At 36.2% G+C, this 15,050-nt stretch overlaps 1 protein-coding gene across 1 annotated transcript; it reads left to right on the top strand.

The window, feature by feature from the left end:
* Positions 1-3,569: 3,569 nt before the first annotated feature.
* LOC145097561 (putative beta-1,4-xylosyltransferase IRX14H) lies at positions 3,570-7,614 on the top strand. The gene is made up of 3 exons (XM_079035128.1): positions 3,570-4,769; positions 4,849-5,424; positions 7,331-7,614. Exons 1-3 carry the CDS (start codon positions 4,015-4,017, stop codon positions 7,572-7,574), a joined length of 1,575 nt encoding a protein of 524 aa, XP_078891254.1. The 5' UTR covers positions 3,570-4,014; the 3' UTR covers positions 7,575-7,614.
* Positions 7,615-15,050: the final 7,436 nt, after the last annotated feature.

Genomic DNA, 15,050 nt, shown 5'->3' with positions numbered 1-15,050 from the left:
TTATATAAGTCATAATAATAGCTCAAATATTTATTATAAATTTATAATAACAATACTAATTTTAAATATAAACTATATTTAAAATAGGGTAAGCATAACTTACTTACAAGGGGATTTTAGCTAGGAGTCGGGCTCTGTAGGGGCAGAACTTCGTCGCTGAATCTTTCTAAGAAAGATTCGTGCAGCGCTTCAGCGCTCACCTTACTATACTAAAACTACAGAAAGAGAAGTCGAATCACGAGGGACCGAAATGCTCGGGGGATAAGAAGAGAAAGACTCTTGAATCAAGAGAATGATGCAAGAAATATGAGAGCCCAAGCCTCTTATTTATAGTAATTGAATTTACAAAAACTACCCCCCATAATTACTTAATGACCTTATAGTTATATAAACAACTAAACACCCCTTTATAATACTATTTTAAATAGATTTAACAATATTTGCACTAAACTAATGTCAAAAGAACTCAACATTAGTCTTATAATGACCGCATTGTCGATACCTTTCTAATGATATATACATATGTATATATATGTGTACGTATATATGATTTATACTTTATTTTAATACGTAAATATGCTATTATAATTTGTAACTCGTTCATACAAACTCCGTTTTTGACGTTCTTTATATCCATGCGTAGGTGGAGACGCACTCTACAACTTTTGTTTAGACTCTGTCGGCTAATTTTGAATTTATTTTTAAAGTTATATTTTTAACAGGCCGGGACAGGATTGGTCCGTTATAATCTCATAACTTCTTCATCCGATGTCCATTTTCGTCTGTCTTTTTATTGTTACGCTACTAATAATGAGATCTTCGATTCTCGTTTAGGTTGTGTCGGCTAAAAATCAATCGATCTAAAATTCGAATTTCGGGTTGTATACCGCTAATCCGAAACTTCGAAAAATCATAACTTCTTCATACGAAGTTAGATTTGGGCGTTCTTTTTATCGATGTTCTTAGTTTAACATATTCTACGACTTTCGTTTAGAGCGCTAAGGCTAAATCTCACTCCATCATAAATTTACTATTTACGCTTCCCGGCGTCGTGCCGGTTCCGACGCGAAACTTCGACGGGTCATAACTTCTTCGTTATAACTCGGATTTCGGGGTTCTTTATATGTACGGAAACCTTGTGACATATTCTACAACTTGGTTATGATTATTTATTCTAAATAATCTTTTTTGTCAAAAAGTCGTTTTTCGACCCCTATTGCCTCTAAATTGACTAGCCCGGATCTGCGGGCGTTACGGAGAGTCTCCTGAACAACCTATAAATAGTTGCGAGACTTGTTTCATGCACTAGATCTTTAAGTCTAAATCCTTTGGAGAACTCCCATTCTTCTAGCCCCAATCTTCTTAGGATTTCAGCTACTTTAGTGAGGCTCTGAGGTATCTAAGAGCCCGACGAAAAGGATCTTTCGGGTTGAGATTCTGCCAGTGCAATTACTGACTTTTTGCTAGAAACGTTGTAAGTTGAGCTACACTTATTAAGATTTAAGTGTAATTTATGTTTAAGTTCATTATCGTTATTATGAACCAATAAACAAGATTTATCAGTGATTCCAAGTCGTTATACTCATTATCGTTATTATGAACCTATAAACAAGATTTATCAGCGATTCCAAGTCATTATACTGATTGATCTACTTATGGGGATGATGACAATGCTAGATTTAGTGATGTGTTTAAAGTGAGATTTCCAAACAGTATACTCTGTATAACAAACATACCCTACTTCTGATATGATCTTACCTAGTTGTCCCTTATCAACTATATATCAGTATACTTTGAATTAATGATGAATCTAGACTAATAATTAATCACAAGAAATAATAAACTAAGACTTAGTGATAATTGAACCTATGTCACATCAAAGGAAAGGCTAAGTGATGAAGCGAAGTGCTGCATAACTTTCTCATCATCACTTTAACAAGTGAGTGCATATTTACTTTCATCTTACACGTAGATATAAAGTATCTAGATGATTAAATGTTATCTGTGATTATTATCTGTATTTCTTGATGTCCATGTTAGATGAATTGTATTAATTATTATTTGATTTATATGATATATGTATTTTTCATATATAAAATATATTGGATAGTGATGGGTGATAAAAAGATGAGATGACGATGAGAGAACATGACTATTGATGAACCAATCATCTAGCAGAGTAGAGATGACGACCATTGACTATTCTAGACAGTCAGTGGAATGCTGGCAGGCTTACAACCTGTAGGTGTTAGTGAACTATATGTTCATTTGATGTACTCTATCCCCCATAGTTGCCTTATTGACATATATTGCTAAAGGAATCCCCGAAGCGGTATTGTTTACCCGTTGCTTACATTGATCCTTAGGATAGGTCCCGTGAGATCAACATTTGAGGATTAGGAAGTGAGAATAATGAGAATGGGTAATCGGGTGAATTATTTGATGTGAAATATATAATTAATGAACTTAATTATTGTGGTTTAAAAGCCTTATATGCTCACCAGGCTCCCAAGCTTGACCAATTCAGTTTCTTTGTATCACAGGTAACGGTACAAAGACACAATGATGATAAGTGATTTGAAGAGTTATTAGGCCATAGTATAATAAATTTTTCTAAGGCCTGTTAAAACATGTTTATGTTTATGTATCTGTATCGAATGATAACATCTTAAGGTTTTTAATATATTAATGAAAAATGTTTCTTTGGAAATATTTGAATATTATGTTTTAGGAACAAATTCCGCAATTTTAATGAATACTCTGAATTAAATAAGCATAAAGAAAAAGTTTTAAATTGACTGTGAAAATAGGCATGTCACAGTCTTCGTCACAGATCTAAAAGCTCCACTGTGAGTGGTTTCGAATCGTCTTAGATATACTATCTCTGGCGTACACCTTCATCGTTCTAGAGTCGCTGCCTAAGGTTTCAAACCTTCACCTTCATTGTCTCGGATCTAAGATCGTCACCGCCTAGGGTTTCAAACCACAACTTAGGGTTTTAAGCCACCGCCTTGGGTGGCAAATCGAGCTCCATTGTCTGTTTGGGGATTTCATGATTGATTTTCACTTTGGGGGTTTCATCTAAAAAGGATTAGGGTTTAGTGTTAATTATAGGTTTTAGATTTTGGTTAAGTTATGTTATAGTATCAATTTTCTGATTTTATTTTGATGATGGTTACAGGAGGTGCTGACAGTGATAGGCGGTGATGCTAGAGTTGAGAGAGAGAGAGAGAGAGAGAGAGAGAGAGAGAGAGAGAGAGAGAGAGAGAGAGAGAGAGAGAGAGAGATGATTTCTAGTGGTAGTCCACAACGGTGGACGGTGGTTTTCCGATAGTAAGATGTCCATGGTTGTTGGTAAATTCTTGAAAGAAAATAAAGAAGAGAAAGAGTTATTAGAGTACTCGTTTAGTGCAATATATTGCATTTATATCAATAAAAAAAATAAAAAAAAAAAATAAAACCAAAAAAAAAACCTGAAAATTAAATAATAATCCAAATTAATTAAAAAAAATAAGAATCCAACATTATAAACCACGATTCGTGTAATTTAGAGGGTATGTTATGATCGTTTATTATTAGAGAAAATAAAAAGAAATGAAAGAGGGTCTTGGACTTAAGAAGAAGTTGCTCAATGCTCATCATCATCATGTCCGAGAGAAGTAAAATACCAATACCCTGTTCATCTACAACGAAAATGACCCCAACAATGGCGTCTCTGCCCCCCTCTCCCAATTAATTCCATTGAATTTACAAATTTCAAATTCCCAATCAGATTGATCCGTAGATTCAAAGCATTCGTCTTGATTTTAACAGCTCACTTTCAAGTTAGTTCAACCCACCGCCATCATCTCTTCTACTCCTCAACCACTCATCTCTCTCTTTTTCTCTCCTTCATCAACCATCAAATTCAAGTGTACATATCATTAACCATCAAATTCAAGTGTACATACTTCAAAAATCGAAACCCATCTCAGATATAAACTTCTGTGGAGTAGAAATTGATTTGGGCAAAATATGAAGCTGCTAGCGTTGCAGCAGAGCTATGCAAATCGGGGGCGGAGCAACAGTTTCAGAGGTTCATCGCCGTTAGATTCGTCTGTAGATGGAGGCGGAACCGTTAAATCGCCGGCGGGTATCTTTTGGTTGATCCTTCATTGTTTATGCTGTCTGATTAGCCTCGTTCTTGGATTTAGATTCTCTCGTCTCGTCTTCTTTCTCCTCTTCTCAACTTCTTCCATTAACAATCTCTACACCACAACATCAACGTCGTTCGGAAGCGCCACCGATATAGCCGAAACCCTGTCGTTTACAACTTCCCTCCGGTCCCTCTCGCCACCTGGGGCTAATACTACATCTGCTGTTGCAACCAGTAGCAGAGTGGTGGTCGGCCGGCATGGGATCCGAATCCGACCATGGCCACACCCAGACCCGGTGGAAGTCATGAAAGCTCATAAATTAATTGAAGCAGTTCAGAGAGAACAGAAGGTTCAATACGGGATCAAAAACCCTAAAACTCTAATTGCCATCACTCCGACATATGTCCGAACTTTTCAAGCTCTACATTTAACCGGATTGATGCACACATTGATGAACTTGCCCTACGATGTGGTCTGGATCGTGGTGGAAGCCGGTGGCGCGACGAACGAAACCTCGTCGTTATTAGCCAAATCAAAACTTCAAGTCAAACACATCGGATTCCCGAAGAAAATGCCCATTTTTTGGGAGGCTCGACACAAGATGGAATCCCAGATGCGATTGCGAGCATTAAGGTAAACTCAACAAACTGAATCAATCCGCTTCTATATCTAATGAATTTCATTATAAGTAGACTCGTTTTCCATGATTTAGAGTCGTGAGAGAAGAAAAGCTAGATGGGATTGTAATGTTCGCTGATGATAGTAACATGCATAGCTTGGAACTCTTTGATGAGATCCAAAAAGTCGAATGGATTGGAGCTCTTTCAATTGGGATTCTAGCTCATTCAGGGCATTCCGATGAAGACCCATTTGAGATTCAGAACACTCTAAATGAAAAAGATGAACAGAATTCAGTCAAATCACCATTGATGCCAGTTCAAGGTCCTGCTTGTAATTCATCTGATCGATTAATTGGGTGGCATACATTTGATTCTGGTGTATACAAAGGAAAAAGTGCTAATTACATTGGTGATATGGCAATTGTGTTGCCTAGGAAGATGGAGTGGTGTGGATTTGTGATGAACTCAAGATTGGTATGGAAAGAAGGTGAATTTAGGCCTGATTGGATTAAGGATTTGGATATGGTTGATGGAGATGATGATATTGAGAGTCCTCTTTCTTTGGTTGAAGATTCTTCAATGGTGGAGCCGCTTGGTGGTTGTGGGAAGAAGGTGATGATGTGGTGGTTGAGGGCTGAGGCGCGTGCAGATAGCAAATTCCCTACTGGGTTAGTCTTCTACTCTTCTACTTTTAATTTAAATGTTCTAAAAGAAATGATATGTTGTGAATTTGATTATTGTAACTTGAAATTCCAAATAGCTAAAGTTTTAGTGTGTGAGAAATTTGATTATGATTTTAATGTTGTAAAGTTTTAGGGCCAAAATAAATAGATTTTGAGAAGTAAGGGGTTGGAAGAGTGAAACTAGATTTTTTTAGGGTAAATAATACTAAATAGAGGTGTTTATCACTAAAACACCAAAAAAGGAGCTTTTCTCTGTTTTGCGTACCTATTGAAAAGCTAACTATTGAAAAGCTAACTGCCCATCCTAGCTGAAAAGTTATTTGTTAGTTGAAAAGCTAGGGGATAGCTAAAAGGCTAGTTGCGAGCTTATAAGTTAGCCGATAAAAAAAAACGTTTGGTAAAAACTAGCTTCTGAAACCAAAAACACCAAAAAAGGAGCTTTTAGGATAATGTGTTTTCTATATAACTAATTAAGGGTATATTTGGAATATTTAAAAAAAGCTTCTGAAAAAGTTTAAGGCTATGTTTGGCGTACTAGCTGAAAAGCTAGCTGTTAAATAAAAACCTAGTTCTTTAATAAAATGGTAGCTGGTAGTTGAAAAGCTAGCTGATAAAAAATAACGTTTGGTAAAACTAGCTGGAAGATATAAAATGACTAAAATGATATTTAAAAGAATGTGTTTCTATATTTAATTATGGGGTATATTTGGAAATTTTTTAAAAAGCTAGCCTAAGTAGCTTTTTTAAAATGTTAGCTTTTAAGCTAGCTTTTGGCTTGCCAAACATAACAACTTAAAAGATCTTGAAAAATAAGCTAACTTATTAGTTAGCTGTGTCGTGCCAAACACAACCTAAAGTAGCTTATAAGCTAGCTTTTTAAAAAGCTATTTGAGATATGCTTATTGATAAGCTCATGTAACTTTTTTACAAGATTTCCAAATACACCCTTAGAAAAATTAAAGCTTCTTTTAGTTAGAGTACCAAATTCTACTCTTAATCAAGCAATTATTCTTGAGGGTAATTTATTTAGTTTCTAACTCAAAATAGGTTATATGAAAATTAAGTTATTATAATAAATTCTCATTATTTTAAAACTTTTACTGATAAAATAATTAAAAAGACATTTTTGTGAGAATACGACGTATGTGTCATGAAGTTGATGTAATAAAAAGGCAAATACGTAATTTTGTTTGAGATTTTGGTAATCATATTTTTGTTGTAATCCCTATGAAATCAATTACTTGATCATTTAAACAATCAAATGATCAAAGATACAATCTTTTTATCAATATCATACTTTGAATACTAAAACTTCATGTTGCAATCCTAATCAGATTTGTAATATTTAATTAAATCGATTACGATTTTTCGCCTTTTTGTTACTCTTGTAATTTTGCAAGTTGTTAACAAACCATTATAATACTACATAACGTTAATTTTTAATATGATTAAATATGCAATTTATTTTAAAACTGTTTCATACAATATAACATTAGTTTATATATATATATATATATATATATATATATATATATATATATATATATATATATATAATGTCCTTTTCTGTCATTTTAGATTTTGTCTTCTAGCTTATCAATTACTTTTTATCACACTCTTATCACTTTACCTTTGTAGGGGAATGTTGGTTGTGATTTGTGAATTAAATTCAACTCTTTGCCTTGACCTTTGTTGACCTGTGTTGACTGGGTTTGACCTCTTTGATTTTGACCCTCCTTGACTTTGACTCCTCTCCATTCTTGATTTTTGACCATGTAAACTTGAGTCCATACATACAAATTACAATAGCAACAAACTTTCACTTTTATAAAATTTCACAATAATATTAAATTCAAACACAGAGTATGATTCGTTTTAATATATGATGCAGATGGAACATTGATCCTCCATTAGAGATTACAGTGCCAGCTAAGCGAACTCCGTGGCCTGATGAAATTTCATTGACCACCGAAAAGGTGATGACCACCACCACCATAGAGAACACCGTAAGTGAAAAGCGCCCAACAAAAACTCGGACACCAAGATCAAAACGCACTTCACGTGGCAAAAGAAAACACGAATCAAGAAATAATGTGGATACACGCAAGAATTCTGGTCAAGGAATTGATATTTAGGTCAACATATTATATATATATATATATATATATATATATATATATATATATATATATATATATATATATATATATATATATATATATATATATATATATATATATATATTGTGTCAATATTGAAAAATTAAAATCCAAGAGTGAACAATGAGGTGAAGAAATCTTTAATACAAAGTAAATAGATGGTGGATTGTATGGATTGTTAGCAATTTTCTTAGTTTTTATATTTGTAATGATTTCGTTAATGGATCGTGAATCAGCCAGTTTTAAGGCATCATTATAAACTAATCATTGAGAAAAATATAAATGAGTTGCATTTCATGGCTAGAAGGATTTTTTTAGATACCCGTTACAAGAAAACATCCCAAACGCCTTTCAATAGCTTTCTTGAAGAAGATACAAGTTGCATTTCATGGCTAGATAAACAATCACCCAAATGTGTAATTTAAATATGTAGGAAGCTTTGCAACCATGGATGAAAAGTAGCAACTGAATGGCATGTTGCATAACCAAATGTAACTAGCCTTTCGTATGGGTGGTTTGACCCGATTCGGTTCGTGGATGTGATTTGATTGAGATTTTGCCAAGCTAAGAGCTTTGGTTGTAAGATAGGCACCCCAAAAGGATGTATTGGCACACACTGCAATTGATTTACCATATGTTTTAATTGGAATTAAATGAGATTTTTGTTGGTGCATGATTCTCTGTTATTTAGGGTTATACGTAACACTAAACAAAAGTATCTTGTGGTTGATACGATTGTTTTGTGTGTGTGTGTGTGTGTGTGTGTGTGTGAGAGAGAGAGAGAGAGAGAGAGAGAGAGAGAGAGAGAGAGAGAGAGAGAGAGAGAGAGAGAGCCAATTTGATTTAAAACACATCAAAAAGCTGGATTTAGACAAAATCCTAACTTTTCATCCAAACCCAGAAAAACTCGAAATTGAAGGCTATTTGTCAGATTTTTTGAGAAGTCGACTTTAGAAACATGTTAATCGATTAATATACTAACAATATAACCATTTAATTTCACTTATCTAACCAAGAATTAGAAAAATCCCAAAATCCCCAAAAACCTAAAAACAGGTAATTAAGATCCATTATCAATAAAGGGTAAAGAAAATTTCGACACGCGTACTTGGGAAGAAGGATCGGAAGGAAGACAACGACAAAACCCAGAAAGCGCAACGTGCAAGTCTCGTGTGGGGCACGTAAATCGTGAAAAGTGAAAGGAAAAACGAAAGTGCATGTCAACAAGGGGGGACCATCGTGCATTTTATATGCCAGCCCAGTGCGCACGACGCACTCGCAGGTGTGGCGTGAATTCCCAAAAATTCAAAAATTACATTTTAAACCCTACACTATTTTACATAACCCTTTTCAACCTAAAACCCTAGATGATTTACCTAGAATACCTACTATTTAAATTAAATGACCTTTAGATGCACCAAAAAGCTATAAACTAGAATAAAATTTAAACACAACAATAAACAATCAATGAAAGAATGAAAACAACTTGGGTCAAGAAACCTACCTAGAAAATGATAAGAAGACAGGTTGCTAAGAAATTAGATTAGCGTCGGTAAACCACAAACCGTCAAACAAAATAAGAAGAAATCAGCCATTAGAATACTTGGCTAAAGAAAGAAACATACAAAAGAATTACAAGTAGTAACAACATACATACCATCCTTGGTCAATAACACGAAGGAAAAATCTAGTAAAACCTTACCACCAATAAGGCAACAAGAAGAAAACAAGTCACGAGCATCACAAGAAATTTCGGAGTCAACAACAAAGGAAGATACCTCTAGCATAAGGATAACCAACAAAGAAGCATCTACCAGGAGTTCTTGAGCAGCAAGCCAAGATTCTGCTACGGAGATGAGGAATCCGTTAACCTAGGCTACTGGGTAAAAGGAATTGACACAATCCTACAAACCCACAATTATGCTAAGAATAGTTGGGTTAAGGTCGCCACCTATAGTGTATCACTCAACTAGTAGAAAGCTAATGTCAAAACCTTAGGAAGAGATGCTGCATACTCCATCCATTAGAGAGTATGAAGAGCATGATGATAGTAAAACTCCACCCCAAAGGAACAATTCCAGAAATAGGACAAGAACCTCGTTACCCTACGAAAAGAAGAACAAATTTCTTAACGTACGTCAAATCTAGTATAAGTATGAACACCATCTACCCAAGAATGATAAAATTCAGCAAATCAGGAATTTCAGGAATACACAAAAAATAAAACTCCAAAGACTCAACCGAACACTTACTAAGGAAGAAAGACCCTTGCCTATTATAATAGATCGTGCCAATTAAGGCAAGCCACATTCCCTTAAGAGAAACTCCCACTTCACAAATCCGCACCTATACCATCATAAGAAAGTGCTAGGAGACTTAGGTATAAAGGTTATGGCATGAAGGGCCACACAACTAGAAGACATAGAAATCCGACATACACCGGGCAAACCAATCCCCAATACTTCGAGCGTAAAAATCCAAACTACCTCAAGAGAAATGCGCATAGACTTAGTCAAGATGTGTTTTGATTAATCATTTCAAAACAACGTAAATTATGAAATTCGCGACAAACCGCTAGAATAACTAAATCTACGACATAACCATTTCTTTCCAAAACCTTTCCATTATCTTGTAAAAAAAGATCCCCAACCAACTTTATAAAAGCGAAGGTAAATGAAATAAGTTAAGGTAACCTATCAAAAAACCCAACATATCTAATATAAAATGTTTAACACTAGACAAAAGGAAAGGAACTAGTGATGATTCAAAGATTAGGATTTATACACCCGCCTGCGACTCGAATTAGACATCCCCAAAGTAAAAGCAATCGGATCGCGAGATAAAATGGCAGAGGTTGAATGAGACATTAGCACAATTAATAGAAAGGAGTTTTAGGTTTCCTATTGGTGTAAAATAAAACTTCTCTCAATCAAGAAACAAGGTTAAGAAGCAACATCTCACTAGTCAACAAACACACACCACATTAAAATTTTGAAGGAGAAATTTTATCATTATCACCACCCCTAGCTCTCAACATAGAACCCAAAGTAAATTCGAAATCACATTACAAAAACAGACCTGAAAAAGTCTTCTATAAGGACAAAAACCAAAAATTCTAAATCCACTAAGATCCTCCCAATAAGTACTTCCTTAACAGATAGTACAAGTTAAATTTCGAGAATGAATTTTATTTCAACAGGGAGAAGATCTGACAACCCTAAAAAATAAGTCATCGCTCACTGTAGGGATGAGCATATGGATCGGGGAACCGGCCGGAACCGGTACCGGAACCGGAATCGACACCGGAACCGGAACCCGATGGAACCGATCGGGCCGGGACCGGGACGTTATTTTTGTGGATTTTTGGAACCGGGAACCGGTAGGAATCGGAACCGATTTAACCGGAACCGATAGAACCGGTAACAACCGGAACCGTATGATGCTATTTTTCAAGGAGCGGTTCCAACATTTGAAGACACGACAAGAACCGGTAGGAACCGGGAACCGGTAGAACCGTCGGGCCGGTTCGGTTCTTGATTTTGGCCGAAGCCGGTTCCCCGGTCCGGTCCGGTTCGGTTCTTTTGCTCATCCCTAGCTCACTGATAGTAGTTAACAATAAAACACAAAAATATAATAAGGACAATCTTTTAACCACCCGATATATATATATATATATATATATATATATATATATATATATATATATATATATATATATATATATATATATATGATTCTCCATCCTTAATTACGTCAACTATTAGGCTCAAAAATAGGCGCACGAAAAGTCGTGTCACTTTACAAGCATGCTAACAATTTTAGAGTGTACGAGTTACCGCAAGCCCAAAAATATAAATTTTGCAAAGATCTGACTTAGTATGGGTGTGATATGACTATTGTAGTAAACAAATTATCAATCGTACCTAAGAATTTACAACGACGAAAACTACGAATTTACAACGACAAAAACTACAAGAGGAATTGTTGACTTTGAAAAAAGTCACAAAAAGGACAATTGTAGTACTACTTAAAGTAAGAATTTTGAAACGAAGAACGCCTAAAACAGAAACCATGTGAGAGAGTTATGATTTTTATAAAATCGTAACGGTAATAAAAACTAGTTTAAAAACAAAAGTCAAAACTAGCCAAAATGACCAAAAAGAAAGTCGTAGAGTACGTCGAGATCTGCAATGATACATAAGAGTAGTTGAAAACGAATTTTGTAGGTGAGAGTTATGAATTTTCAAAGTTATAAAATAAACTCATGTGCACCAACGCGTGATGCGCAATGTGTATTCTGACACCCCGATTTGTCAAGATACAGATGACATGGCACCATGAGAAATGGACACGTGTCAACATCTGGTGGATCACGCGCATTGCATGATGCGCATGCCAAAAACTTCCTATAAATAGCAAGATCAAGCTAATCCTTTCTCACACCTCAAAACACACCACATTCTCTCTTGATTTTTGTGCCACCAACTCCTGAAGCGCCTCTTGAGTTCCAGACTTCCGAATATTAACTTACGTTAACGGTTTTATGAATCACAAGTGAGTTCACAACCATAATTTCGAAACCTTTTCCCGGGGGGGGGGGGGGATACATTTTAAAATGCAATTATTACATAGTTACTACTAATTGTAGTTAGATAAATATGCTCATATGTAGCATCCCGACTCCCATGTATAAAGTTTAAAATTTTCAGTCATGTTTTAGACCTACTCGACGAGTTGGATGCCCCAACTCGTTGTGTAGAAACGATTCAGGCCGTGTGATTTTATGAGGTCCACTCAATGAGTTGGAGGACCCCAACTCGACGAGTAAGAGCTGGAAAATGAAACCCTAATTTCTAGGGTCTGGCACCCTATTTAAAGGGTCATTAGCCTCCCTCAGGCTCCCTTACCATCCCTCTTAAGCTCATAAAACCCTAATCTCAAATACCCTCCATTTTTGTGTGTTAAGAAGCTTAGAAAGTGGTTTTGATGAAGAAGGCTTGAAGTCTAAGGAGCTTGGAACAAGGAGAAGCTTGTGGATCTGACTCTACTACATCTTGGCATCATTTTGAATGTAACAAGTCATTACCTTGGCTTATCTTTACCTAGATCTACTCATGCATAGGTTTAGAGCCATTTTTAGCATATTAGTGAATCATTTCGGGTATTGGGCATGATCTGAAGTTGTAAATTCAGATCTGGACTCCTCTAAGTCTCTAAAGTCATAAAGTTATAACAGACTTAGAAAGCGTTAGCCCTTTTCCTTGGGTTAAACCGTTCCTTTAGCTTGGTTTTGTCATCTAGGACCATGCATGTACGTAAAGTTTGCAACTTTAGGTGGAAATCATGCACTAGGAGGTTAGATCTGCAATTTGGAGCTTTGTGGTGGCTTAAAAACGTCTGAATGAGAAATGGACTGAAGGGACTCGACGAGTTGCATGGTCAACTCGATGAGTCGGATGAAGATTTACCATTGTGGGTTTCTGTATGGATTCAACGAGTCAATGAGACGAGTCGATAAGTCAGTTAGGGTTTTCCCGACATTTGGACATGCATGGACTCAACGAGTTGTCTGGAAACTCGACGAGTCGACTAGGGTTTTCACGATTTGTCGAGTTCTGGAAGGACTCGATGAGTTAGTAAACTGTACTCGACGAGTTGGGTCAACATGGATTGTTGACCTTGACCCTTGACCTTGACTTTAACCAAGGGTTCACTAGTTTGACTTCTGGGGGTATTTTAGTAAATTTAGAATTTATGGGAGTGGTCCTATGGTTTGTGGTTGTGACTCCAGAGTTTGATCTTATCACTACAGTTCGACATTTGTGAGGTGAGTTTTCCTCACTATAATCAAGGGTCGAAGGCACCAAGCTGACCCTTTTTGGATTGCTATCCTGATATGTTATATGCTCGAGTATCGTATGATCTGTTAGATCGGTATACCGGTAGATAGGATGTTATGCTATTATGACTTGTTAGATCGGTATCCTGGTAGATATGATGTTATGCCGTTATGATCTGTTAGATCGGTTTGTCTATCTATAGACAGTTATGTGATTATCTTATATATGTGCACATGTTTGATTAGTGGTTGGGGCTTATCTGCTTTGTGCGAACGCCAACAGACCTGAGCATTCCAACTTGATGGTTGTAGGCCTTGAGTATTCCATCCCGAGGATGATTGGACTCGTATTATGTAGGCATTCCAACCCGATGGTTGTGGGCCGACAGTATTCCATCCCGAGGATGACTGGACCCACAATATGTTGGAATTCCAACCCGATGATTGATTGGAACCATAATATGTTGTTTGTGTTTATGTGTATATTGTTGTGTATATGGGTATTTTGGGGGGAACTCACTAAGCTTCGAGCTTATAGTTTTGGATTTTTGTTTCAGATACTTCAGATGATCGCGGGAAGGCAAAGGCGTGATCGTGCACCTCCTCACATTTTTATGATCTAGATTTTTGGGAAACTCTGATGGTTAAACTATTTTGAAAACACTTTGTAATAACTTAATAGTTTTGAATGATTGAAAAGTTTTAAACTGGCTTGATTTTTATGGGTGTTACATCATAACATTAGGATGATATTATACCTGGTAGATACTCTGCCCAAAGTAGTTAGCTAATATTATTCCTAGTTGTTATGTTGATTCACACTGAAAGATAAGATCATACCTAGTTACTACGCTTGCCAGTTGCCATGAAACGCTGATACTATAGTTGCTTATATAGTAACCCTTTGGATAATCTTAGTACCTACCAGTTACTCTGCCCAAATACTCGGCTATGAATGTAGCATCCATAAAATTAATGAAAATTTAAACTTTTAAAACAACCCAAAAAAGCATCATTGTTTACAGATAGTTTTCAAAACATGTTTAATATTAGAGTAATCCCAAAACCATGAAACAAAACATGAGGAGGTGCACGATCACGCCTTTGCCTTCCCACGATCCTTTGAGTTACCTGAAACATAATCCAAAACTGTAAGCCCAAAGCTTAGTAAGTTCCCCAAAAGTACCAATACACACACAAAAAGCAAATATACAATAACAACATGCAATGGGTCCACAACTAACAAACTGGATTACCCATGAACCCATAACATAAGTTTGGCTTGCCCCCTTGGCCCACAACGTATGTCTGGATTGCTCCCCGGCCTGATCACTCTTTAGACTGAAAACCACTAAGCCCTTAGTACGAGTCTGGGTTGCCTTTTCCGACCCTCAGCTCATATTTGGAATGCTCATGAGCTCACAATATGAGTCTAGCATGCCCTCCCCGACCCTCAGCTTATAGCTGGTTTGCTCCAGGGTTTGATGGCTACGGCACGGAGCAGTACAACCTCAACCCAACCCATACAATATGTCGACATATAACATATAATATCATATACAAATAAACAGACAGTATCACAGGTAGTCATACAGATCTACCAGACTAGCATA

The sequence above is a fragment of the Lactuca serriola genome, chromosome 4 (assembly GCF_051521515.1).
Source record: "Lactuca serriola cultivar US96UC23 chromosome 4, Lser_US96UC23_V15, whole genome shotgun sequence".
Lineage (NCBI taxonomy): Eukaryota > Viridiplantae > Streptophyta > Magnoliopsida > Asterales > Asteraceae > Lactuca > Lactuca serriola.
Note: the sequence above shows the minus strand (reverse complement) of the source record. Positions and strands in the feature narration are given on the sequence as shown.